Source organism: Serinus canaria, chromosome 6 (assembly GCF_022539315.1).
Source record: "Serinus canaria isolate serCan28SL12 chromosome 6, serCan2020, whole genome shotgun sequence".
Classification (NCBI taxonomy): Eukaryota; Metazoa; Chordata; class Aves; order Passeriformes; family Fringillidae; genus Serinus; species Serinus canaria.
In genome coordinates, this window is record NC_066320.1 from 15,782,399 (window position 1) to 15,809,315 (window position 26,917).

Sequence of the window (26,917 nt, forward strand, 5' to 3'; positions counted from 1 at the left end):
ATTTGTTCTTAATAAATCTATCAAGGTTTTTCAGCAACAGCATAGAATCGTGGAAGGAGTGAAGATGCATCTTCCTCTAACATAGCCCAACATATCAGTACACATTGTAGTATACAAATCCCTATTTTTGAGTTATTTCACCATGTAGAATTTCTTATTACAGGTACATCACCAAATTACTTACTGAATATGACATCTGGATTTTTGTGTTTGGTACCAATTTCACCTTTCCTTCACTGGTCAGATTGACATCTACAATTCTATTTCCATTGAAACCAATTTCAAGTTTTTTGTAAGTCCAAAGGTAATAATCTTCTCCATTTTCATCTGCTTCTCCAACAATCCCTGCATAGAAAACAAGTGCAAGCATCTATTACAGATATGCTTTTCAGACATTTTGCATTTGCTTTTTAAAACATACATTACGAAGTTTTGTCAGCTAAAAAAGCAACATAAACAAAGAGGACATAGAAGACCATATGCTCTTCTTTTCAACTCTAGTATCTGAACTCCACTTTCAATCCATGGGTCTCTGAAAGAAGCATTTTGTAATGGCATTAAAAGAAAAAGCTTGCAGCTACAAACACTGCAGAAGACCCAACAACAGTGCCTCTACTTTTATTTGCAATTCTTACCAGATAAATAACTACCTAAATAGAGATTCATTTTCCCTAACAGAACTTAGCCAGGACCTCTAAAATTTCCCATCTTCCAACTATCTATTCACTCATTTTTCTTCCTCTTAAGAATTTTACTTTTTCTCTGTAATCCTCATTAGTTTACTTCCCAACACATGCTTCTTGCTCTCGTTTGCACACAAGTTTCCAAAGCTTGCCAAAAATGTGGCTTTATATTAGGAAGCAATTCTTTACTGTGAGAATGGTACAGGTTGCAGGTTGCCCAAGAGAAGTTGTGGCTGTACCATGATGAGCTTTACGTTCTCTTCCAACTCAAACCATCCAAACCACTCTATTAAGTTCTTAATTTTCAGTAAGTTAGTGCAAAATGTCTCATCTACTACAGAAGAATTCCAGAGACTGTGCTATGTTGAGTGAAAACAAAAGGTTTAACAGTCAACAAGTTCCCAGGCTGTGTCACCTTTGATGTCAAGATCAATGAGCACATACAAGATGTACAAGATGGAACGCTACAAAAAAAGAAGCACTCAAGATAACACAAGGCTTAGGGGAATGGGAGAACAAGCAGGTGAAGGATATGGAAAAGGCTATCAAAAAGCACCAGGTATATGAAGGAAGGGCCTTTGTGTAGCACCTATCTTTTTTAATTTTCAAGGTGGTATTTTTCTGTCAAGTTTTTCACTCATGCTCATCTGTCCAGATTGCCTTGTATATGCCATCTACACAAAACATGTGTCAGTTTGTGCCTCCACCATATAGCCTGCCACCTGCCATTCCATCTGTTCCCATAGTAGTATCCAGAACCATGACAATATAGACCTCTAAACTACTTAAAGGACATTCTGATTAACCACTCACTGAAGGAACGAACTAACACAGTGCTTCACATAGCTAGGGAATGTCCTGAAACAATCAAGCCTAGGTCTCCCTCTCCACTATGGGACAGCAATTCAGGAAAAAATATAAAATTGAATAATTTTTTCTGAATGCACTTAGAAAGATCTTGTTGCCTTTTTCAGATTAGAAAATAGTGTAAACCTTACACAGCCCTCAAACAGCAGTTTGATGTCATTACCTTCAGTTATCAGCAGTTAAGAAAAACTATGCCTACTCTCTACTGAAAATAGAGTACTCCTTAGAGGGCTTGAGGACTTCTAGGGTGAATTTTAGGAATTAGTGTTTGTGCATATGTCTGGTATCAGTAAACCTTAGCAAGGTGGAAAATCATAAAGAACATAAAGGATAAACTTAACTAAAGTTTGCCAGGAGACAGGAGGAGTGCCATGAATGCATCTGGTGGAGCCCAGGGAAGTGAATAGTCTGCTTTAAGAATAGAATTAAAGAGAAGTTGCCTAGAATTCTCAGCAAACATTAGCACCATCTGAATCCTTTTATTTTACACTCTACACAGAGAACTTTATTTTGCTAGCACTAAAAAAAGATTCCAGACATCTACATTTAGGGAACAAAATTTTGGTTTAATCCAGCTACAAGATGCGAAGCCACAATGAAAAAATCAAGATATTGGGTCATACAGAATATACAATACATGCTGGCCAGTAAGGTTCTCAAGATAGGTAACCCAAAAAAAGTGGATCAACATGATAGCCTTCACACAGTAACAAAAAAAAGTCATTCAGCACAAGCTATTTTTAATGCAAGCTGAGGGTAACCAGTTCTGGACACTATCCTCATGAAACAAAAAAAACTCTTCTCAGTATTCAGAGCATTTCAGAGATGCCATCATAACGACTTCAGATCTTACACCATGTATCTTAAACAGTCCTAACAGTTTCCTTCATTATAGTTACTGAAATTTAGTAACTATTTAGAAGTAGTTACAGCTATGCAACAACAATCAAGCAAAAGACATTTGCAATCTTCAGTGCCTCTACCTGCCACCACATTACCACTTAGAGAAGTTTACACAACACACTCAAAGGCACCAGTAAGCTGGCAGAGGTATATGTACAGCATCATTCATGCCATACTCATAACATAAATACTTAAAATAAAAACTGTTCAGTTAGCAGCAAGTGTCACTGCTTTAAGTTTTAAGCAGCACTGAGAGCCCGAAACATTTCTGTTGCTGACCAGAGACCCAGAAAAACCAAAATTATTACAGATAAGCTGCATTCCCAGTTTTCTCCACTGTACTAGGAACACAGAGGTCTAAAATACTAATTCAGACTTGCAGATAAACTCTTCTGATTGCTTCAGGTGCATCCACTCCTTTCTCAGCCCCCCATCAAGAACTCATTTAATTTTTTGAATAAAAGTCAGGCTAATACTGACCAATCTGCAGTCCTGCTACTTTTACCCAACCCGCAGGAGACACAGACCAAAACTGTCAGCACCACTTGCTTTCACACCTGATGTCAGATTATATCCTTACATAATATTACCTGTACTTATGATCCTGCAGTCCCCATTATGTAGCACAGCTTGAGATTCTGCTTCCAAACTATCAAAAGCAGCTTCTTAGTATCTTAGAAAGATGATACCTATATTCTACATATTTTTTAGCTGACTTCTCGTGCATAAAAAGCATACTACTGGGAAACATTAAAAACACTGGAATCACAGGAAGCCAGATTTTTTAGCTGAGAGCATAAAATTTGACATGTATAGAAGATTTAGTAGGTATGTTTGTTTTTTGGCATTTTAGATGACGAAACATGACGAGAAAAATAACTCCTAAAAAAGAAAACCCCCAAGACTTGCTAACCACATAGGATTCCAAAGAAGTCAGCTTAGCATCCATCATCCCTGGGCAATTCAAAGCCTACATACCTGCCAACAGTTTAGAAAAATAATTCACTGGTCTTTTGCTGAAAGTCCAAGGCCATAAAAAATATTGTAGCTTGACAACTGTCACTCACAAATGCTTTTAAAAAGCCTACCAGCAATTACACAAGCAGTACAGTAAAGGTCACACAGAGTAATTCAGGTTTACTCCAAGCCTGGCTACAGAGCCATTACACACAATAAACAAATCCGCTGAAAAGAACAAAATCAATACTTAAGTACTTCTCTTCAGGCATTATAATGGTATCTCTTAAAAACATACATTACAACAAAACAAAAATCCCCCAGACCTTCCTGACTACCAGATAAATAATAAATAAATAAAGTGTTAATATTTCTGCCATATTCATCAGACAGATATTTTCTAAAACCAATTAAAATAAGAAAAAGAGCTAAAAAAAAGCACCCTTTGTCAAAATGAATTAGTGATGGATAGCATTATTCATACCAGCTATCAATGAACTTTTCTTGCATGACTTGAACTGCATTTCTGTAGGTGCTGTGGGACTTGATTTAGTTTGGGCAGGTTTACCTCTCTCACAGAACACAGGCAACAAAGACCTTATGGCTGTCTTTCATTTCCTTTCAGTTTGTATCTCCAACAGGAAGATTAGACCTTGGAGAGTTTGGTTGATTGCTATCAGTGCAAAGTGCAATCTGCAGAGCACTCTTTACTAGGTATGTGATCACAGGTTATGAGGGAGCAACAAAACACAGAGTCCTTAGGAGACAATGGCAATAAAGATACACACATTTTTATTCAAGACACAACCACTTCTAAACCCAGATAAATAATACTCAGCAGGAGAAATTCTGAGAACTTAGAATAAGTAAAATAAAACACAGACAAGAAAGCAACATTGTTAACAGCCACTAAATTACAATTAAACAAAACAGTTTTTGCATGAGTAATACAGAAAAGTAGCAAAATAAAGTTTCAACTCTCAAATAAGCTTGTTATTCATGATCACAATAACATGAACCTTACAAGTAACCTACCTAATCACCACTCACTTGAACAAATTTAAACCTAAGAACTTACTGTTATTAAATCAGGGATTTAGAAACAAAACAGCTTTTCACCGGTTTTGTATTTCACTCGTACAGCCTTCCTACTGTTCCTTCAAAGCTATAAGCCTTCAACTTATTTCACACAGAATTGATTAGGTTGGAAAAGAACACTGAGATTGAGCCCAACCTATGACCCAACACCATCTTGTCAACTAGACCATGGCTCCGAGTGCCACATCCAGTCTTTCCTTAGACACCTCCAGGGATGGTGACTCCAACACCTCCCTGGGCTGCTCATTCCAAAGTCTAATCACCCTTTCTGTGAAGAAATGCTTCCTAATGCTCAACATAACCCTCCCATGGTGCAGCTTTAGATTACGTCCTCTATTACTTTACTTCATACTCTTGTGAATTTGATTTGCACGTAAGTTTCTTCTGAAATTCTTGCAACAAAGCTTAGTCATTTTAAATGACTGCATGAAACCCACTAGTACAGGACTTGAGTAGGTGTAATCCAGTTATCAATGCATAATATCACTCACCCCATATTGGCAAGTCATCAATATACATCTGGTACCAATAGTGATTTTTGATAGCATACACAAATGCATCTCTTCTTCCCTTGTCCAAGTCAACTTCACAGTAAGTGGTCTGCATCACATCATCTGCAAAAAATTAAAGCACAGTTGAAGATTTATTAATGAGCTGGCTCAAAGTGAAGGCAAATCAAATGGAGGAATGGACAGAGCTGAAGTCTCCAAGCCCTCTTGAGTAGATCCTCAAGTAGATAACAATAAAGGACATTTTAAAAGGAACCATTAAAGCAAATACATGAATGTGTTCAGAAATTTACACTTCAGCATGCAGAGGCTTCCCACACACTGGACAAGGAAAGGTTTCACAGTATCCTTTTGCTGCTTCACCCACACTAAATTAAGGTACAAAAGCCGATGGCAGATTCACCTGAACAGATAATGAGATCTCTCTCTCTAACTTTAGCAGAAGGTATGAAATTATTAACAAATACCTAAAACTGTTTACAATATTATCTCTGTTTTAGTATAATCAGCTTTACTGACTAGGAATAATGTTCGTAAAAAAACATAAAATTTTTTAAAGTTCTCAGCAGTTTTGAAGAAATTACCCTAAGGAAGAAACAAAGCAATCAGAGTAAAGACAGAGAAAAAAAGGAGAGAAGACAAAAATAGGAATAATGCAAAGAACGCACAGGAGGCTACATTTGGAGATAATACAAAATGAATCCACCTCTTTCAGCCAGAAAGTTATTCTTCCCCATGTACAATTCCTAAGTTATAGTGTTAGCAGCCATTCTTTTACATCCCAGTTTCCTTCCCTAATGTCTCCTTTTCAAGTGAAGAAAGATGAAAGGCCTCATATTTACAAGACATCAGACAGCAACGGAGACAAGCTCCCTCACCTACATCATAGCAATTGTATTCATGCTACAAATAGTGAAACACAGTAAAAGTAGAGAATTCCAGCTTCATCTCTTTTTGGCATCACTGGAACTGAAGACCCATTTTAGCAGACAAAATTAATTTCTGCCCTAAGTACAGCTCCAATTTGTATCAAAATTCAGCTTACTTTCTCCTATACACTAACTACAATATAAAGACTAAAAGGGAAATCAAATCACCCACACAGAAAAAGCGCAGGCAAGCAGAATATTTCTAACACAAAACATAATTACTCTGATAGCAACAAAAGTCAAAATATGCCAAGAACATCTGGTCCACAAAACTTCTTTTCTGAAGAAAAAAAGAGAGTAACAAAACCATTCAATCCAACAAAGGCACCAAGACGACTTTCGGTGCCTGTACTGGTACATTCAAGAGAAGGAAGCCATTCAGCTGGTATCACAGCTGAAGTGATATTCAAGTTTGCACTTATGCCTCTACCTAGCTGGATCCTGTATTTTTGGACTGTGTTTCCCCCCATCCGCAAAATGCCTCTCCTTGGCATGATTTCATTATAACATATTTTTAAATTGTCTTGACATTAATTAAAAGGGGAAAAAAAAAGCTAACACATAAACTCCAGAATCATAATTTTCTTGATTTGTTGCTAAGTAGGGATTCTTTCCAAAATATCTGGCACTTCATTGTCATACTATGTTCAAATAAAGGATAACACCTTTCTAATACTACATTTTTTGACTCAAACGATTGTTGCACACACAGATCAAATGAAAATAAGCCATGAATTAAAATACAGGTAGAAGAGAAACTGATAGAGGTTGTTGAAAAAAGCATTTTCCAGGGCTGAAGCAAGAAGCCTGTTTTGGAGAAGTATTATGGGTGCCAGGCTGGCTTTAGGTGACTTTCTGGTTCCCAGCAGTACCAGCACAGGTAGGTTAGACTGTAAACTACTCTAAATTACTCATGGGCCGTCAGACTGTGGATTTGCCACTTGTTTGTTTGTTTTACCAACTGAAATGAGCCATTCTGTATATAATGCTTTAAGATATAAACAGTGAGGTTTGCTGCTATGAAAAAACAAAAAGACTTTTTAAAAATCATGTATCATCAAATATCATTTGAAGTGAAACTACTGCAATGACACAAGGCTGCAGATAGCAGTGTGCCAGAAAAAAAAAACTGCCTTCACTCATTTTTACAGATCTTATTTCCAGCATTCAGAATATCAGAAGACATCACAGAGATAGTATGATCAAATCTGGGTTAACTGTGTTACAAGTTGCTCCAGGGCACACACATAAAACCCCAGCAGAATCACGAGAAACAATCTCACTCAGTTTTTTGCAAAACACAGGCATGACATTACATATGGAATATGATGTCAGCCATACTGCACAGTACAGCTCCTCTCACCTCCCTGTAAAACAAGTGAAGCTCCTTCCTCCAGCTACTGACAGATGAAGCTGTTGTTTAGTTACAGGACAGGATTAGGTAGTCAAGCTTAAATCCACTGTTAAATGATTAAATGAAAGAATCTTAGAACAGCATTTGGTGGCTAGGGTACCTGATGTCTATTTCATTACAGCTTTACCAGATCTAAGGTTTTGCATATGTTAGAGAATTCTTATCAAAGTTATGGCTGAATGTGTATCCAAGAGGAGAGTGAAGTTAAAGGCAGGTTTTATGATACCTCTTTATGGTAATAAAGTAATATCTGCTATGCAATAGAGCTTCAGGAATGTCAGCAGCACATTTAGGAAATTTTTTAAAAGCATGACTCATTAGAAAAGCAAGTGTGCTTAATCAGATTTCAAATTTCCTATGAACAGTCAGATCAATGGGGTTTTATTCAAACATGTGAACCATATAAAACCTCATTATATCTGACAACACTAAATGCCATCCTTCTAGAGGTGTTGCAGTAGAAAGTTTGGGTGAAGAACTCCCCATTAGAAATAAGGTAATTTAGTAATATTTCTGAAGAAGTAAAAAATGTAATTTTGTTAAATCATGTTTTTCCTCTTTAAATTCATCTTCTCTAACGGCACAGTATGATAATATCAAAAATAAATTTTCAAATTGAAGTTACTATGATACCAATGTTCAAAAAATTTAATAATTTACTAGGTCTCGGTTGTAACAGAGGATGTCACTCAAACACTTGAGTAAAGAACCTGACATATTAATTAAAAAGCATTATTATCCTAGATTTAGCTTGACAAGATAATTAAGCCAATCAAAAACTTAGAAGTTATATTGCAATATGAGTGGATGTTAATAATTAATTTCTTCCTTCACACAGGTATTTATACAGATTTGAGACCTGCGATGTAAGAACAAAATTGTTCATGTTGTAACAAAAGGAAAATCCAACTATCTTGTAAGATTACATGTATCCTTTCATATGCCACACTTAATACAACAAGAAACACCACTTCATGGAGACTTGAATACGGTAGATTTGCCCCACCAGTCACCACCGTGAGAGTTCAAGTGGAAACCTTCACTCTCAGAAAGGCACATTTCTGCAGATTCATGATTTTTTTATTCTAGTTCAAAAAACACAGGCAATGCCTACTGATTCAACTGCCAGTTTTACTTACACAGTTTAGTACTGCAGCTAATAACAGCTGTAGCCTAAACAATTCTTTGAATATGATGAACAACGTGCAGCTTCATGTTTGCCTGCTACTGCTATCCAGTCAAACAATGTTGAGAAGGGAATTATTTTTTTATTGCAGAAGCTAATTTATTAGAACAATTCTGTTTCTCTAATACTACACTAGAGGATAAAAACCTAAAAGTATGAAGTTTAAATCTTATTTTGTAAATTCATACAAATCTAATTTTGTAAACTCATACAATCCTTTAAAGAGAAAGAAATGCCTGCAACTGTTAATCTTGCCATAATGCCGAAGGCACATAAAGAAAAGCACAGATGCCTGTAAACTCAGAACTTAGATATGATTCACATATTCATGAAGAAAATCTGTGCAAGTTGATTACTTATCTTAATTATTTCAGCTGCAGATTTTAGATACTCAACACTCCTTCAAGCTCTATCTTTTACTTAAGATCAGATGAATCTATTGGTATCAACCAAGCCTCTATCTGTTTACAAAAAGAAAAAGGAAAACAAAAACTAACCAAAAATCCAAACCACCACAACAACACCAACAGCCCTGTTTCAATTTAATCGCAGCAACTTCTGGAACACTGATGCAGAGCTGAAGTCAGTATCAATCACACTGAAATCAAACTTGTCCATTACAAAAATATTATTTCAATTTCACTGATACAATCAAGTTACAAGGGGGAAAAAAAGTGAACACCCCTTCTGCACAGAACAAGGTCTACCACTAAAATGTCACCAAAAAACTGAGCTACCATCACATTTCTAACAATCTAACTGGAAAGGAGTTCTTTATACAAATGCTAAACTTTAGGACTGGTCTATGAAATCCAAATTTTACAATACATAAATTGCGTGTAAATTGTACTGGGTTTATGACAACATTTAAGGCTCTAAAAAATGAATTTAAGTATTGCAATCCTCTATTCAATTTCTTTATTTTTAAAATCTGTGTATCAAGGGGATTTGAATTACATACATTTTACATAATTTCATAATTTCATATTAAATACTAATTTAATACTAAATAATTACTACCACAATTAATTTATACTTGTAACTTTGAAATGTGGAAAAATTAGTATTTTAATACTTTTAACAGCAGATTAAGGATAGTAACATTGAGTTGACTCCCGTTCAGATTTCACTTCATAGACTACAGCTAGAAATACTAAAACAGCTCCTGAGGCAGAAGCTGCTGGAAAACAGTTAACAGCAAAGAGATTATTGTCTTCATCTTTTAGCCAGAGGACACAGACTGCAAGAGAAAAAAGTAGAAGTGCACATATACAGCTTCACACATCATCTACACATACTTAGTAATCAATCAGCTAGCATGTACCATCTGCTTTATTGAAGACATCTGACCTGCAGCCACTTTGGCTGGGAGTTCAATTCACTGCATGTTCAACACAGATTATCAATCTACTTAACTCCAAGGTGTTAATAATAAGAATAAAATTTTTTAAATTCTGTGCATTGGCTACATCATAGCAGTGAACATCAACTCACAAACCTTCTAGTCTTTTCAATTTGGCGCTGCACCTAGAGAGTGCACTTGTCACAGGAATAAAAGAATCTGTTTGTAAAGTTGGGGTACTTAAAGGCAGTAAAAATTACACATCAAAATGGCTGTACAAAGAAACGTTTACCATATTCTGATAACAGAAACTTTATTAATCTTCACCAATGTGTTGAATTGCTGCCAGTTGCCTTCACTGTCCTTTCCATTTTGTGTTTCTGAGGACATTCTATGAGGTTTGACAAGAAAAATATTTCTCCCACATTGAGTAAAATTTTCAGCACACTACAAGTGTTACAAACCAGTAGTAGGACTGTTTCCCAGTGTTTGTACCGGTACTCTCTCTTTCTTAAAATAAAAGATTCAACTCCAAACGCCTTTAGTGTGGCAATGTTATCCACTACGCAAATTTAAAAATTATGAAGAATTTAAGGTATTAACAAACTTTGTAAAAATCTTTTATTCAACTTATCCTACTGCTAGCAAAAACATCATTAGCTCTTTTATTTTGCAGATGTCCAGTTTTGGATAAAACTTTTACAGCTTGCAGAAACTAAATCCCATCTGACTGTAAATGCTCAGACAAGAGATACTATGCTTAAGTTCTCCATCCAGTTTAGCCCTAGTGATGAAATGCAGCGTTCTGGAAAAAAGATAAACAGAAATATAAATTGAATCAAATTAATAAATGTTAAAATTCAAGAGGCAAAAAGAATCTGTTACTATTTGAAGTTCTGCAACTACTAGCTACAGATATCTGAAAGGACACACACAGAGAAATGATGCAATAGAAGACTCGGGCCTTAATACCAAGAAATATACTTGCAAAAGAAGTTAAATGTCTTCTCTGGAACAGTATGGCAAGGTGGTGAGGACAGGGAACAACAGGAAAAAAAAAACCAAGAAACCAGCTTATCCTGCTCCAGCCTGACTGGCATGAGTTAGAGACAGCAATATAAAGGTATTTGTCAAAGTTATTTTAAGCTAGACAGTAATCAGAAGGATACAATCATCAACTTTGTGTTGAGGTGGAACTTTGAGCTACTGAGCCCTTGCTACTCCTTTGCAATTGCAGTGAGTTTACAAGTATTCATCATCACAAGAAAAATTACATCTTCAGAACTGGTAATTCCAGAATATTAACTCCAGTAAATTATCAAACATTCATATGCAGAAAACTTAAGTTTTACTTTGTAGAATTTTATCAGTTACTTCAGAAGCAATATCTGTTGCAAGCATTTTCCTTCAAGGCCACATAGATGGAAACTTCACTGTAAACTCAAAAGCCAGTGGTAGTACCAATCAACCATACAAAATACACTCAGCTGCTAGCAGCAAGAAAATTTAAGTTCTTCTCATTTAAAGATCAAGTTTGAAGAGTTTGTGTATTTTTTTAAGTGACTAAATGCACTTTAAATCACTTACCTTTAAATTTGATGTCAAGCCCACTAAATTCCAATTCAACTCCTTGAAGTGCTTCCCCTAGGGTTTCATGGTAATGGCCAATGCTCTTTTTTGATCCCACACAGAAAGGGAGAGAGAAGTATTTGTATGTTTCTTGGCGATTGTGGTAGGGACCTACAGTATTCATCCACAGAACAACTTCCTCTTTATCTTGGTACTGAAAGACAAAGTTATTGCGTTAGATGAGAAGCCCAGCAGAATAAAAATGTTCAAGAAGCTCTTATCCATATTAACTAGCAGGGCAGGATTGCTCAATCACAGGCAACAGCCACATTTAAAGACAGCTGAGCAAAATTTTTGTATTTTGCATGACAGGGACTCTAGGATAAAATTTTGGCCTGCTTTCACAGAAAAAAAAAAAAAAAGCCAAATTGATCATACAGTTTCTTACAGACTATCAGTGAAGTATCAGATGAGAGGGATTTAAGAAAGACGTAGATGATGCAGTGAGCATTAGTCTTGAAAATAAGTAAGTTTTTACTAGTTTTGTAAAAAACAAGATCAATTAAAAGCAAAATTCTGCTTATCTCAACTGAAATAAAGAAAACACCAAATTAATGTCCTGTTAAACAAGATCTTAGCAAAGTAGTCAGGCAATCTACCCACGCTGCCAGATATTTTGTATTTTCCTAAAATGCATGTCCCTTTCTTTTAGAAAGGGTATAAACTGCATTCAAAATTCCCAGAAGAGCACAATGCCTTACAGGAAGCACTAAAATTAAACTGCTGCATACCTATAGTAGCCAAGAGCCAAAGTCAGACAGAAGAACTGTATTTTGATGCATTTCCAACATTCCCACAGTGAAAAAACAGAACAGCAAGAAGTCTGGTGGCTGCCATGAAATTCTCTCTGGGAACATTCACTCTTCACTTTCCACAGCTACTGTTAGCCAGGAAAACATATTCCTTGTCTAGGAGCCAAATTTTTTTCAAGCCCTTATTACTTCTGAACAACAAAAAAAAGTACTTCGAAGTCATTAATCTATCAGTATTCAAATACTGGACAAATTCAGGAAAATTACATGATCTGTAATAATAATTTGCATTATATCTGTATGCATCTGGATGATATATAGGTATCAGATGATATCAGATTTGCTGATTACTACACAAAGTCTCTCATGTAACATGACTTCACCTATAATTTCAATAGAATAAGAGGGACAGAGACAGCAATATAACTTCTAAGACAGGAAGAAAACCTACTTATAATTATATACACATAAAAGCAAATCACTATAGAGGTCCTTAATTTTTTTAGGTACAGAAGTATAAAGTACTATTATAAGACCAAAACACAGACACAGAACACCTTGGAGAAGAAAAGAAGGCAAAATGTTAATTAGACGTAACTATTATATAGCACACAACTGAAATACTGAACACAGTTCTCTATCTCCTTTTTAAACAAATGAACAACGGTTCTTCAACTCCATTTATTCTGAACAATCACAGTCATACCAAGAGGTCAATGCAGAAATGAAAATGGGAAAAAAAAATTCAGAGTAAGTTTAAAAGTTAAACTCAAGTATTTAAACAAACATACTTTGGAAAATAATTTAATCCCTTTAAACTAACACACCATCTCAATTAAAGGCTCATCTTTTTTGTTTACAAAGACGTACAAAGGTCACTCCAGCCTCTTATGTGAATGATTTCCAACAAGAAACTTAAAATGTCTTACTAATTTCATTCTGAGCTACAGCAGAAACCAAACACTTACTGGTTTCACAAACCTGCCCCTTTGCAGAGCACACACTTGAGAGCATTTCTGACAGCTAAAGAATGTCAAAGAGGCAACAAATAAAAAGTAAACAACAAGAGAAAACAAGAGAAAGTAGACATTCCTCCTCTCTGCCAGCAACCAGAAAGGTTATACTAGTGCAGCACAGTTGTCCAAAGAAAGTTGGGAAAGATAAGATAAAGAAAGCAAAATCCCAGTTCCAATCCCCTCAGCTGCAGAAGCAGACAGTGGAGTCTGCACTTCGAATCCGCCTCTAGCTCTTGTCAAGAGAGCACGGGACAAGCTGGTCCATATCTCTTCCTAGCCTGTTATTTCTATCATGTCTTCTGTTTCTTCCTCTAACAGCTGCAGAACATATTTCCAGCCCTTTCTCAAAATGGTCTTTACTTGTCAAGAGCCCACTTTAGCACTACTTATACCAAACAGCTTATATGTGAGCTGACCTACGTCTCTGTTTAACCTTCAGTAATAGAATATGACAACATCCTCAGGTCTGTCAGTTCATCTCTGACAGCCTGAATAAAGAAAGCACTGACCACTGCTTTTCTCAGCTGTTCCTTTCTGACATGCTTCATACTGAGCTGGGACCTCCACATTTTTAGAACTCGTGACAGACGAGGCAGAAACCAACAGATTTAGAACATAATATGTAAAATCTTGCTATGTTTTCTGATCTACCAATGTAACTAAATTGTAAATACGACATCTGCAATAACAAATCTGGTTTTTGCTTTTCTCATATCTGCATGCAGCTTAGTCCTTCTCCAGGGCCTACAAGTTTTTCCCACAATGACTCCAAGATGCCATCAACATACTCTAGAGAGGAAAGGGGCCACATCAAATAGATGCAAAAAATTCAGTCTGCATTTATTACTTCCTCCTTTCTCACAACCACCCCAGAACAGCACAAGAGAAACCTTTTCAGGACTGCTACATAAACAAACACAACACCTCAGTCAGCCCAGGCTACACCTCACTCACATAGTCCTTAGGTACAGCCATCTGCCCTCCCAGTGGTGACCTCCTCAAATTAAGATAGTTGTAGTAAGCAAAACAACTTAAGCACCTTCAGCTTAAATTTGGGGGTGGCGCCTATTAGAATTTTCTTCCCTCTCCATTTGTTGGGTTTTGCTCATTGTCAATTATAAGGATGAGCTTTCCATTTAAACATATTTCTCTGACATGACATACCTTATCCTTGCATTCTTAGCCTAGTGGTAGGGTAACTTGTTGGCAAGAACATAGTGCTATTAAAGAGTTCAAGTGTGGCGGTTTGAGGGTGGGCTTTCTGTCTGATTTCTTTTCTGTTCTGTTTCATTAGGGCCTTCATAATATCAAAAAAGTCCACAATAAATAACAGTGCCAACACAAAGGAAAACTTATTTAGGCAAGACAAAGCACTAGAATATTTTGTAGGAGACTGTACTGTCACTTCTTTATGAGGGCTGCTAAGTTTTAAGAAGGCTTACATACAACACACCTTGCAGCAAAAAGGTCACGCTATGAGAGAGAGAACATAAAGTAAGCCAAGACGAACATAGTAAATGACAAGAAGGTGAACAAATAAGAAAGATGCAATCTGTACTCTGGTGTATCTCAGCAAGCTCTTCTGGTTTTGGTTCATATAAAGGGATAATATACTGCACATAGCTCAGAGATCCCATTATATTCACAGACACAAGCATTTAACAACTTGGTCACAGTGCCACAACTCACATAGTTCAGTACTTCCACATGGGAGAGAAGGCTACAAAACACAATTTTATTTATGTTTCACTTACTGTAATTTATTTTAAAAATATCTGTAAGCCTCACATATTTTTCTGCACTAAGCTTAATATCAGCTCAGTAATTTCTGTAGCTATATGGAATATATAATGATATATTTACAGATTCAGCCTGAAAAGTCTCAGCATCAACACAAGTTACCTACCATACAGCTGTTAAGCTAAGGGAGACAAACCCTCAGAAATTTTTTTCTGTAATTGCCAACCAGGTGGTGGAGAACCAACCAAACCTCCACCTCAAAGCAACTACGTACCATCTACAACCCTCACCACAGCTGAGGACATCTGCTCCAAAGCAGCACAATATGGTCAAACTGCCTGTTCAGAGCACTGGGCTGCAGGGATGTGCCTGTGCAAGCTAAAATCACATCCAACCCATCTACAGTTCTTCCTTGTTGCCAGTATTGATGGGTCCACTCTAGCTCCCTGCAGAACACTAATCTGTCAGGAAGCTTGTGTAGTCTGACATGGCCAGGAGTGCATCTCTTGTAGTGACAAACTGGGGGTGTGCACCACTTTGAGGCTTAATATAAAGACAATTTCCACACATCTACACAATTTAGAAAATAGCAATACTGCCTTCAGTACAGCACATGCATCTTTCTTTCCTGTTACCCAACAGTGCACTCATGGTGTGGAAGCAACTTTATGTTCTCTTTGCTCAACTGTAGAAATTAGCATGCTAACCCTAAAAATAGACTATTTATTCTAGAAAACAAGGCTAGATTAAGTCAGTTACAAAAGGCTGCAGAAACAGATATGAGACTGTTGCTGGTATTCTTCTTTAAACCAGGAAAACATTTTGCAAAAAAGTGATGGGAGACAAAAAGAGGATTACAACTGCCAAACTTCATGTGATGATTCAGCAAAATAAATTCAAATCAAGACAGTTTCTTTCAGAAAATATGCGATTTACTTCTTGCCTCGAACAGAAGTCTGGAATGACGTGCTCCACAATGCACATCTTTCACAGGGAAAAAAGAACCAACATTATTTGTTACTGGCAAAGCAAAGATGTAGAAGCAAGACAAGGAGGCAGCAAGCAAGACTCACCTGGCAAGTAATATTCCAGGCTTGCAGTCCTCAGTATCTTAGAGATATTCCATCTATTGAGCACTGTGATAATGCTCAACATTTGCAGCTCACATCCACACCCTATTAAACTGTGGGTTTCAGCCTCATGCTCGTCTTTGGACAAAGCAGGCTATTTCCAGTAACACTTTTTTATTTCTCTCTGAATTTTAGGCCTTACCAAGATGTGCCTAGAACTGTACCAGTGGCACAGGCTGAACTTCTGTACATGCAGTACTTTTACTGTTACACTTCCTAGATGCACAAGATTGCTAAGGCACACCACGTCCTGCTTCCATGACATTTATTTCACCTCTTCAAAATGGAAACACAACTTCAAAGAGGAATCAGGCCGCTCATCTGCGCACAACTTCACATGCAAATAAGTATTTTACATGAACTGAAATGTTTTCCACAGTGCTTCTCTAACTGACAATTTTCAGATACTATACAAAGTTCCTAATTTTACATACTAATTTTAAATAAGCCTTACATGCTCAGGGTTTTAACGTACTTGATCAGGGTATATTTAAGTCAAGTAAAAATGCTTTTCTCAATCATATTAAATTAGGAATTTTTCTATACAATATAGGCTGAGTTTTGTTTATTTTTCAATGTCTTTCTATTGTATTTCTATTCTTACAGAGCACAGTCAATTAAACTGAAGCAAAATTAAAATTAAAATGCTACCTACACTCTTGACCATTCTCCTCCAACAAAAAACACAGGATATTTCAGAATGTTTTATGGTTTGCCTATTACATCATCAATTCCAACAAGGCTAGCAACAGAAGATGTGAAAGCAAAGGCCAGGCAGAAGCCCCCCCAGCCCTGTTTCTGCAGGATCAGTATACACTGTGATAAGGCCACCAGCACCCCATTGATACTACTATTTCCACAAATAAAAGGGCAACTGTCAAAAAATGTTGCAATTGTTATAATACAAGCAATGAGCAAGTACATTACATGCTCTGAAGCATGAAAATAAGTTAAAGAATCACCAGACAAGTTTTCAGTTAGTTCCTGATAAACTGTTCTGTCATGGTCTGAAGTTATGCTGCTGTACTGTCTTTAGACAATGGAGATTTTAAATACCGTGGCAAAAATTTCACTTACTATTCATTTTAAATAACCATGTCTTTATCTTATAATTGTATTTACACTGTTCTTCCTCCAAAGAAAGGCAGATGTGATTTCTAAAGACTAATTCAAACTTAAGATAAAGGATATAAGCTGTTGATTCAATGACACTATCCATACCTAATATCTCCAGAAACAATAGCATAGACCTAATGCAGAGTCCTCTCACAATTACCTTTTATAGTATTTGCTTAGAAGTCCACAACCAAATAAAATAAAGGACACTTGTAATACATATTACAGCACACACTGCACACTATTCCATGTTATAGCAGCATTAAAAGCTTAAGACAGCACTTCTGTATGTCCAGCATGCTGAGCACTGACAACACCCTGTTCAGCTGTGTCAGGATGCACCAGCACACCTTCCCCCAGGGAGGTGCACACTGAGGAAATAGAAGGACAAGGATGTGTATTCCTACCAGCAGGTCTTGAGTCCTAAAGTCAATGAAAATTTACTTTGAGATTATCAAATCCTGAATTTCCCTTCCACTTCTCCAAAAGTGAGCAGAGCCTTCAAAATGTAGTAAAGCACTTTGATTATAAGAAAATTAATCTCCCAGGTGCAATCATATTTAAAAGTGAAATTCATTAAAATGCAGTAGTAAAGAAACATTTCCTTCAGGTTCTTTATCTTAACATCAGTACACTACTACAAAACCCTGGGCATGCTTCATTCATGCTATTAATGCTTCCACTCCAATCTCCCACGCACAAGATTAAAATATCAAAATACCCAAGCAAGGAGACAGCCTTCCAAAAAAAGTAACTGTCTTTCTACACCAACTATTCCTAACCTATCACATAACCTATCCAATTAATATATTGGACATTATGTGAGCAAGAATACTAAACCAAAATAGACTTATAATCCCTCAGAGTTGAGTAGTTTAGATGAAAAAAATGACAATTCAAAAGGAATTTGTGATCTCCATGGGTAATTGTTTAGGCAATCATCCAGAAGACCTAAAACCATCAGAAATCACTTTTGAAGGGAGAGCTCAAAACCCAATAAATTCAGTGACAGCTTTATTTTTTTCCTTAGAAGATCACCAATATTAATTTATTAATAAATAATCCCTCAAGTTAACCAGCCCTTAAAAATAAGCACAGCACTATGCTGAAAACCATCTCACCTCAGCAGAAGCTTCACTGTAAAGCATAGGTTCAGCAACAAAACTGGCACCTAAACTAGTTCAAAGAATATCTGTTTCTTGAAAGTACTGAATATTAGATTAACTCTTCTGTCATTAACTGAAGAACCAATAAAATCCTTTCCCTTTCAAAAACCAAACACAATCCTAGTCAGTTTTTAAAGTTTAAAAAAAACAGTCCTCAAAAATAAATGGAATTAGGCAACTAATTACCTACCCCTTATATAAAAGCAATGAATACTATTTATCTGTTTTATTATGAACACTTGGTAAGCTTTATCACACCTCACCTTGACAAAACTATGTTAAGAAACTCAGCGTTTACTAGCCAGGCTGCTCAAAAGCAAAAGAAGTCCTGATAGTCAGACAGACCCAGTGTTTAATCATAGCCACGTTTTAATACACTCCACTCGCAGCAAACAGAGATGGTTTCTAGGAAGGTCTCGTTCCAAAATCACAAGCTCATCACACAAACTTCCACTTTCTCACGCTGACAGCCACGGGAAACAACACTCTGATGCAAAATCAGAAATTGACGAAGCCCTAGTATTTTTTTTCCTGGACATTCTTTTTGGGTAATATTGTGAGCACTTGAGAAAAACTATTCTCATGCCAATGCGTGAGCTCTCAGATCAGTAGTGCTTTCTACACCCATTTTTCTTGCGGGTCCGTGGCAGTGCCCCCGTCCTGCTCTCACTCCCCAGCCCATTCCCACGCTATCCCTGCCTATTCCCGAGGGGAGCTGTCAGCCCCTGTCCCGCAGGGCAGCCAGAACCGCGCTCCGGCTCGGACTTGCGCTCTGAAGCAAGAGCAAACATCCTCCTGAGAGGAGGGCAGAGCAAACAGCGCTCTCCAAACAAAGCACGCGTACCTGCCGGGCCGTTTATCTGCTCCAGGAAAAGGTGGGACACCCCGCCCGGCCGCACAAGGATGTGCAAACCGGATGAGAGAAACACGGCGGCCCTACCCCGATCTCCCCGGCGTCCCCCTCACGCCGAAAGGGATCGCGGGGCCCGACTCCGCCCGGCGCGGCCGGAACAGCCCGAGCAGCGCAGCAGGCGCGGCGGGAGCCCCGCGGGGCGGCGGCCGCCCGCTCCCCCCGAGGCCGCGGCCCGCAGCTCCCCGTCCCTCCCGCCCACCGAGCCACGCTCCCCGCGCCGCCGCGGCACGGGGGCCCGGCCCGAGCGCCGTTCCCGGGGAAACCGGGCGCCGCCTCACCGTGTGCTCGTGCTCGTCGGCGCGGGCGCGCAGCGGCAGGAGCGGCAGGAGCAGCAGGAGAAGCCCGGGCGCCGCCATCTCGGGCCTCGGCGTCCCCAGCAGGCCCCGCCGCGGCACCGGCCCGCGCCCGCCGCCGACGCCACTTCCGCCCCGCCCGCCACGTCACCCGCCCGCCCGCCGGAACCGCGGGGGCGCTACGGGAGCGCTACGGGAGCCCCGCGGGGCGGGCGGAGCCCAGGAGGGAGCGCGGGCGGGCTCAGAGCGCAGCCAGCGGGAGCGCATGGGAGCGCCGAATTGTAATTGATATTTCGTTTGATCGATAAAGTAACCGAAAGGTCTTTGGGAGGGGCGGGACGCAGGGCTGTGTGTAAGTGTCCTCTGGAGCCCAAGTCTTGGGAGCAGGAGCTGAGGGAGCTGCGGTGTTTGAGCGTGGAGAGGAGGAGGCCTAGGGGAGACCCTTATCACTCTCCACGACTCCCTGAAAGGAGGCGCTAGCGAGGCGCGGGTCCGTCCCTTCTCCTGGAGAGCCAGTGACAGGAGAAGGGGAAAGGGCCCCAAGCTTGGACACTAGGCGCAATTTCTTCACGGAATGGCTGATCAAATATTGGAAGGGGCTGCCAAGAGAGATGGTGGAGCCGCCTGGCCCTGGGAGTGTTTAAGGAAAGGCCGGACATGGTCAAGGTGATACGGTGATGCTCAGGCCGAGGTTGGACTCGACGCTCTCAGAGATCTTTTCCAAGCCCATCAGTGAAATACACAGGCCCTCGCACAAGCAGCAGCAGCACCCAGAGCCGCAGGGCCCAGGCCAGGCGCTGAGGCAGCACAGCCACATCTGGACCTTGTTCAGAGTAAGGTTTCTGTAAGTGCTGGCTAAGACGAAGCCCACAATCCTGCCTCCAGACTTGGGCCCATCTCAAACTCCACAGTAAGAAAAAAACCATTGATTCATCAGACAAAAAATTAATTACAGTAAAAATTAATTTATTAATTACAGAAATTAAAATTAATTACAGTAAAAAATTCAGAAGTTATCTTATATATTCTTAAAAAAAGGGGGGGGCAGTATACCATCTTCTCATATAAAGAGAGCCAGCAAATAAGCAGACAGACAATAAATGACATGAGCAAGAAGGCAGAACTCCATGCCATACATATCATCCATGATTTGTAGAAATGACACAGAAAACAGATTTCCCTGTTACCATCATACCTATGCTAAAAGCTTTTCCTCTTGTGGTTTCACACATTCAGTCTACGTTCCCTGAACATATTTCAGATATATAGAATATTTATCTGAAGCTTTTTCCAGAGATGCAGGGGAGAGTGCATGCACTGTTTCAGCAGAAGCAAAGTCCCTGTAGAGATACTTGCCAAAACCCATGCAAAGCCATGCTTGTACTACACACACACACACATACTGACTAAAAAAAAAATAGAAAACCTAGACAGTTTTGATAACACCATATGTTTCTTTCTAGTCATTGCATCTCAGTCCAAAATAGAGTGGCTTACCCTTGGGAGACAGAGAGAGGAGGCTTCAGCATCTTCAGTTTATTCAGTACTTAAGTCTCTCAGTCAGCACCAGGGCCAACCAGAGCCATCTGCTACAGCAGGGTTTGCAAGGCATGCTGCACAAAGAACAAACACTTTCCCCAGGCCTGCCAGCTGGCACCTGAGTTTGGTGGATTGGTTGATGCCCCTATAATTGGCCAGGCTACTTGAGTTTTTGCAAGCAATTTTATTATCTGTTCAGTCCTTGATCTCTAATATGCAACAGAAACACTTCATATTTCCCTTTCCACTTTCCCTTCCAATCATATTCTTAAGTAACCAGCAATCTGCATGCATGCTGTTTCTTCTCTGGTCTCTTCTGATCTTCATTTTCAGTGCATTTCTCATCCTGGGTGGAAGCAACACACACCACATGCTCACCAGCACAAAATACAGATACAGGGACTGCATACATTGAAATGTACGAGGCTGAAAGCAGCTAGATGAATCCAACCTATGTGGAGCACACACTCTGGTGGCTAAGCAGGTGCATTCCTGTTGGCCTCTAAGAGGCCTGAAAGACATGACTGCATCCAGTTGTTTACCTGCATCCAACAGTAAAGCCATTTTAATGCTGCTCCTTTTTTCCTCAATAGGGTGAGAGTCTTGCAGTGATTGTTGGTTACTGAGATCCCTCACTAATCCAGCAGCAGTGAGACAGGAAAGCCTGAAACAGCTGCATCTTCAGTTTCCCTCCCTTAAGGAGTGCAGAAGGGGCCTGAACAGAATGCATGTATAGTACGGCTCAGTTCCCCTTTTCCCAGCTCACCTCTCCCAGAGCCCCACCAGCACTTGGCTTTAGGTGATAGGTCAGGTCAGAGTAATGAAGTCTCTAAGCTTCAAATGGGAGAGGGACTGAAAGGCTACTTATGAACTACTTTTCAGTAATTCAGATACAACCATCTCTCCACAGCACAAGCAAGAAATATCCAGTTCACAGCCACAGTCTTAGGATTCTGCAAAGTCAAATGCTCAGATAAATCCCTTCCATAGAGGACATTTGGCTATAACATGGAGGGGGATCCAGAATTAAAAATTAGCTTGGAAAGATGGAACCCTGGGCTGCTTCAGTCCAACAGTGCTGAAAAAAGATCTGCATGATACACATATAATTTGCTCTTCCTTTCCTGCCTTATTACAGTTTTATCTACATCCTACAATTCTACTTTATGTTGTACCTGGCAGATGTGAAAGCAGACAAATTCCTCTTACCACATTACTGGGACACAGCTGCAGTTAGCACCAAAAGGTAGGGAATTTTTGAGCAAAACCAGGGAGCTGTATGCAAACCAAAGCATGTGACAGCTGAAGACAAGCTGCTGAATTTCTTTTGGTTTTTCTTTTATCCCTAATTTCTTTACTTATCCTTGTTACTATTTTCCTCATTTCAAAACTTCCTTCCTTCCTTCCAATTTGAGCTAATAGAACTGGAAACCTTGTTTCATTCCAAGAAGAGCACAGGAAGGCAGCTCTCATCTCACAGTTCCCCTGGCTACAGTGAACGAAAGCAACCTCTCTGAGAGTCTATAGTGGCAGTTACTGGAGACAGCACTGAGGTTCCTTTAAAAAATAAAATTTAAAAAAAAAGAAAACAGAAAGGACACCTCTCCATCTGTTGTGCTGTGTATGCAGCACAACACCTGCATCCCCCCTCTGCCATCAAAAGGAGAGGATTTATGAACTGCATTTGGAGTCACCCTAATCCTATGAGTCTAATGCATAGGTGATATTTAGCATGTGCCTATATCCCTGAAAGGAGCAGGGCCTCCTCCACCTTCATTCAGTGCTGGTCAACTCACAGTTGCTGTCACTACTGCAGCTTCACACATTGGGTTTGCCACCTTGCAAGAGAAATGAACTGCAACTCTGTCACCTGCTTTCCTACAGATGAAGGAGAACTGACGTGATCAGACAGAAGCTCTACCTGTTCTACCTATACCTGACGGATCACTTAATACAGACGTATCTGTCTGTTTTTCAAGCCATTCTCCCTCTTTCATCCCTAAAAACCAAGTATGTAATGATATTTAACTCTCTACCCTGAATGTTATCTTGCAGATTCCCATCTGTGTCACCCACGGACAACCAGAGCCCTAAATTGTCCCCCAAAGGGTTGGGATATGCACAGAAAATTTCAAGGTCTGGAAGAGAGCCAAACCAGGAAGTCTCCTTAAGTTTGTAAGCCCTCAGGCAAAAAAAGGCTGGACATAGCTGCTGCAGATTCACATTGGTAGAAAGAGACAGTGGAGCAAGCAGACTCCAGGTCCCAGGCTGTCTGTTCCCACTGCAGCCAGCTAAAATATGGCTGGTATTTGTGAGGGGTGTGCGCTGATAATTGGAGACTCACTACTGTTCCAGGGTATGAAGTGAAATGCCTTTATACTTCTGTATAATGACCACATGTAAAAAGACACAGAACACAGCACTGCCACCAAGTCCTCCTCTAATTTGAGAGCTTGGTCATGTGATTTTGTAACACCATACCTGCACCCTGCATGGAAAAGGTTTAAGTACAGTTGGTTTGTGATGCAGAAGGTCCCTTACCAGCTGACTTGGGAATTTTCATGGTAAATACAGCACACACAACACCTGGTCTGTCCTCTTCAGGAAGCAAACAGAAACAGGAAAGGCACTTTCAAGGCTGTATGTAAAATACATTCTTGAAGACAATTTTTCACCCCCCCATGGTTTAATGATTGCTAAAGGGGGATGCTACAACCTTCTGAAAGGTCAGTATAATTGTATCCAAAATGTCATGCCAAGCAGTAGTACATTCACCTGCTCCTGCTGTAATGAGCATTTTTCAAACATCTTATTTTCTTTACTTTGTAAGCATGTTTTCCAGTCAAGCCCTGGTAGACTGTATTGAGAGGTTTGGTAACAATGCTTATCAGGATTTAGTTCCGAAAGAACACATGTGCTTTCTTGATCAAATGGGATCTTCATGTTGATGCAGGGCTCCCAAGACATACAACAATGTTCTTTCCAATGATGATACCTTTTCTTGAAGATCCAAAGCACCAAAATTCCTCAAACTAAAAAAAATATTATAAAATGCTAGAAAGTTCCAATGAAAATCACGGAAAAAGTCACCAGAGCTCCAGGAAGGATGAAGAGGATAAAATCATTTGGGTCCCACTTATAAATAATTTAAGGCAGCCCAAAAAAAAATCTGTACAAACATATAAACAAAAAAAAAAATCTCATATTCCACAGATGTTGAGAGATTTAGCGACCTCTTGGGGGCACAGGTGGAGGATAAAAACCTTCACAGCTTACAGGCCTATAAAAAGACAGATAATGAAAATGTATGAAAAAGTAGTAGAAAATAGAGTTCTGGAACAACACATTGCATGCAATAACATCGTAAGTAAGCATACTGTACGATCAGTAGTCATACAAGAAGAAAAACAGGCTCTTTGAGCAACAGAGCAGATGCTAAGCTGCAAGAACATTGTTCCTGTCCAAGCTATTTCTTCTGCTCTTCAGCTGCAGTAATTCTACTATTACTGGAAAGAGATTTTGATATTTTGGTAGTTTTCTCCTGAAATGAAGATGCAATAGGAAAAGATCAAAAGATTCAAAACCTTTTTTCAAACTAACTGCAGATAAATTCCAGCTATTTCCTTGCTAAAGCCAACCAACAACACAGACCTTGCTGCACTCACACAGTGGCAATTACTGCTTTAAGAGTTGGAAAATTTTGTTAGTATTTGTACAGAGAGAACTTTTTGAGGAATAGGCTTCATAGAGTTGCACTGGTTGGACTAAAGCAATCTTTAACAAGTTATTTAAGTTTATGATCAAATCTCCTTAACACCTTTTATAAAACTAGTGCAGTTCTTTCTTTGAGGCCAGTAACACATGTAAACATATTCTCTGGAGAGATCTGAACTTTGTAAAAAGAAAAAAAGTCCAGGAGGATGCCAAAAAAGAACTTCTCCCTGCACTACACTTTGCATGTTCCAAGAGGGTATTTTCAGGAGGGTCAGGTACTAAATCTCTGCCAAGGGCAGGATGTAACTCCACCTCGATCAGTATTACTACGGCAAGCATTGTGTGCTTCAATAGTGCTGCCCCTCTCTGTGCATGAACCACAGGGACAGCACTGCAACAGCCTTGTTACCAACTAGGAAACGTATTCCTCCACATACAGATGAGAAACAATGACCTTACAATTCCTAACAGTGTGTGCTGACAGACAGCAGTCTGGCAGACTTTGTTCAAAAACACACTCACTTTCTGCCTTTGCTAACTGCCTTGCTTTCTGTCCAAGGCTTCCATAAGGATTAACTGAAAGCACACATTTTGAGCTGCATTTTAGTTTTACCTGCTTGCACCTCGAGGAGGCACTCTGGGAGGCCTTTCTGGGAAAGGAAGCCTCTCTACTTGGTGAGGAACTGGGCTGCGGCTCCTTGCTGTTTCTGGGACTTCACTGTCCTACAAAATGAAGAAAAGTGTTTACAGAAGAGCAGAATCTGGTTCTTGGTAACCTCACAAAAGTAGCTACATTTTCACATTTCTCTAAATGCAATGCCAGCTCTGAGCTCTTTTTTCTGCATGAAAATAAAGGCATGTACTTAAGGACAGCAGAGCAGTACATAGCAGAGGTGGGAGCTTACCTCGCTGTCCCCTTCCATCCCACTGCTGACACTCAATATACTCCGAGTGCTGGAGCGGTTACTTGCACTACCTGGAGGGAGCAAGAGAAAAAACTGATTAATAAACCCTGGGCATTTAATTGCAAATTCCTAACTCCAGGCTCTTTCTAACCTCATGCTTAATTCTTGCAAATATAATTAATGCTTGTTTAGATTAATTTATTTTCACTGTTTTTTTCATATATTTGGGATCCAAATAACAGCATTTCATACAACACAAACCACAGGTGCAAGCCATTCAATTATGCTTTCTTTTTAGAAGATTTCTTCCTTATCTTTCTTTATCCAGTCTTCTGGTCAAATACTCACAACCACAGTCTATTCTTTATATCCATCATATCATATCATAATGAAAGATCTAATGCTAATATCATCTGGAAAGTCAGGCAAATATTTTCACAAGGGTTACACACCCAACACTTATGTACATTTAAATTATCAGTTCCCATATCTTTAACAACTGCATGAAGATAGATGGCTCTCAGCACTGTCACATATTCATTCCTGGAGTGACTGCTTAAGAAGTTATTGTTCCAAATAAATAACCATTTACTACCCCGTCTTACAACAATCCTCAATCATCACAGGAATGTTTCCTAGTCTATTTACAAGCTAAAAACAAGTTTGTTCAAACAACTTTAAGCACCCATCTATGCAAACCCATTAAACTGTCATGAACTCAGAGTAGGGACTGTTTTTTCAATCAGTCATGCCAATTCCAAAGGTGACAGCAACTCACAAACATATCCTACACTGCTGTGGCTGGTTTCAGTAATAAATCGACAACATTCTATAGGGCTGTGAAATACAGGGACACTAATATTCAGAAACCTGTACACTGAAATGGTGGCTAGAGAGGTTTTCTCCTAAGATGCAGTCCCTCCCTGATAGCTTTGGTAAGTCTCATCAGCTGGCACAAACAGCAGCACTTAAGAGTGCTAAATCCTGTGCTAGGGTCCATTCTCAGCATCACCCCATGAGAATTAGTGCCAGGCTGCATACTGTGAGCTCTGCAGACTTCTAACACTTCCCTCATGTGCTTGTAGGCAAGTCAATGGCTCAGCCAGCTGCCTCTGG

The 26,917-nt window shown here is 39.3% G+C and overlaps 2 protein-coding genes across 4 annotated transcripts in view; both read right to left on the reverse strand.

Annotated features, from left to right (window-relative positions):
• TM9SF3 (transmembrane 9 superfamily member 3) overlaps positions 1 to 19,772 on the reverse strand; it is a 45,372-nt gene extending 25,600 nt beyond the window's left edge. The window contains exons 1-4 of the mRNA XM_009087377.4: positions 19,629 to 19,772; positions 11,476 to 11,671; positions 5,000 to 5,122; positions 185 to 345 (exon numbers count right to left, since the gene is read on the reverse strand). Of these exons, the coding sequence (XP_009085625.2) occupies positions 185 to 345; positions 5,000 to 5,122; positions 11,476 to 11,671; positions 19,629 to 19,706 (558 nt within the window). The 5' untranslated portion in view covers positions 19,707 to 19,772. The remainder of the gene's footprint in view (positions 1 to 184; positions 346 to 4,999; positions 5,123 to 11,475; positions 11,672 to 19,628) is intronic.
• A 1,574-nt stretch (positions 19,773 to 21,346) lies between these two features.
• PIK3AP1 (phosphoinositide-3-kinase adaptor protein 1) overlaps positions 21,347 to 26,917 on the reverse strand; it is a 36,504-nt gene continuing 30,933 nt past the window's right edge. For all 3 annotated transcript variants that reach the window (XM_018910866.3, XM_009087374.4, XM_018910867.3), the window contains 3 exons: positions 25,802 to 25,872; positions 25,510 to 25,619; positions 21,347 to 24,462 (listed from right to left, as the gene is read on the reverse strand). In XM_018910866.3, the coding sequence (XP_018766411.3) occupies positions 24,408 to 24,462; positions 25,510 to 25,619; positions 25,802 to 25,872 (236 nt within the window). In that variant the 3' untranslated portion in view covers positions 21,347 to 24,407. The remainder of the gene's footprint in view (positions 24,463 to 25,509; positions 25,620 to 25,801; positions 25,873 to 26,917) is intronic.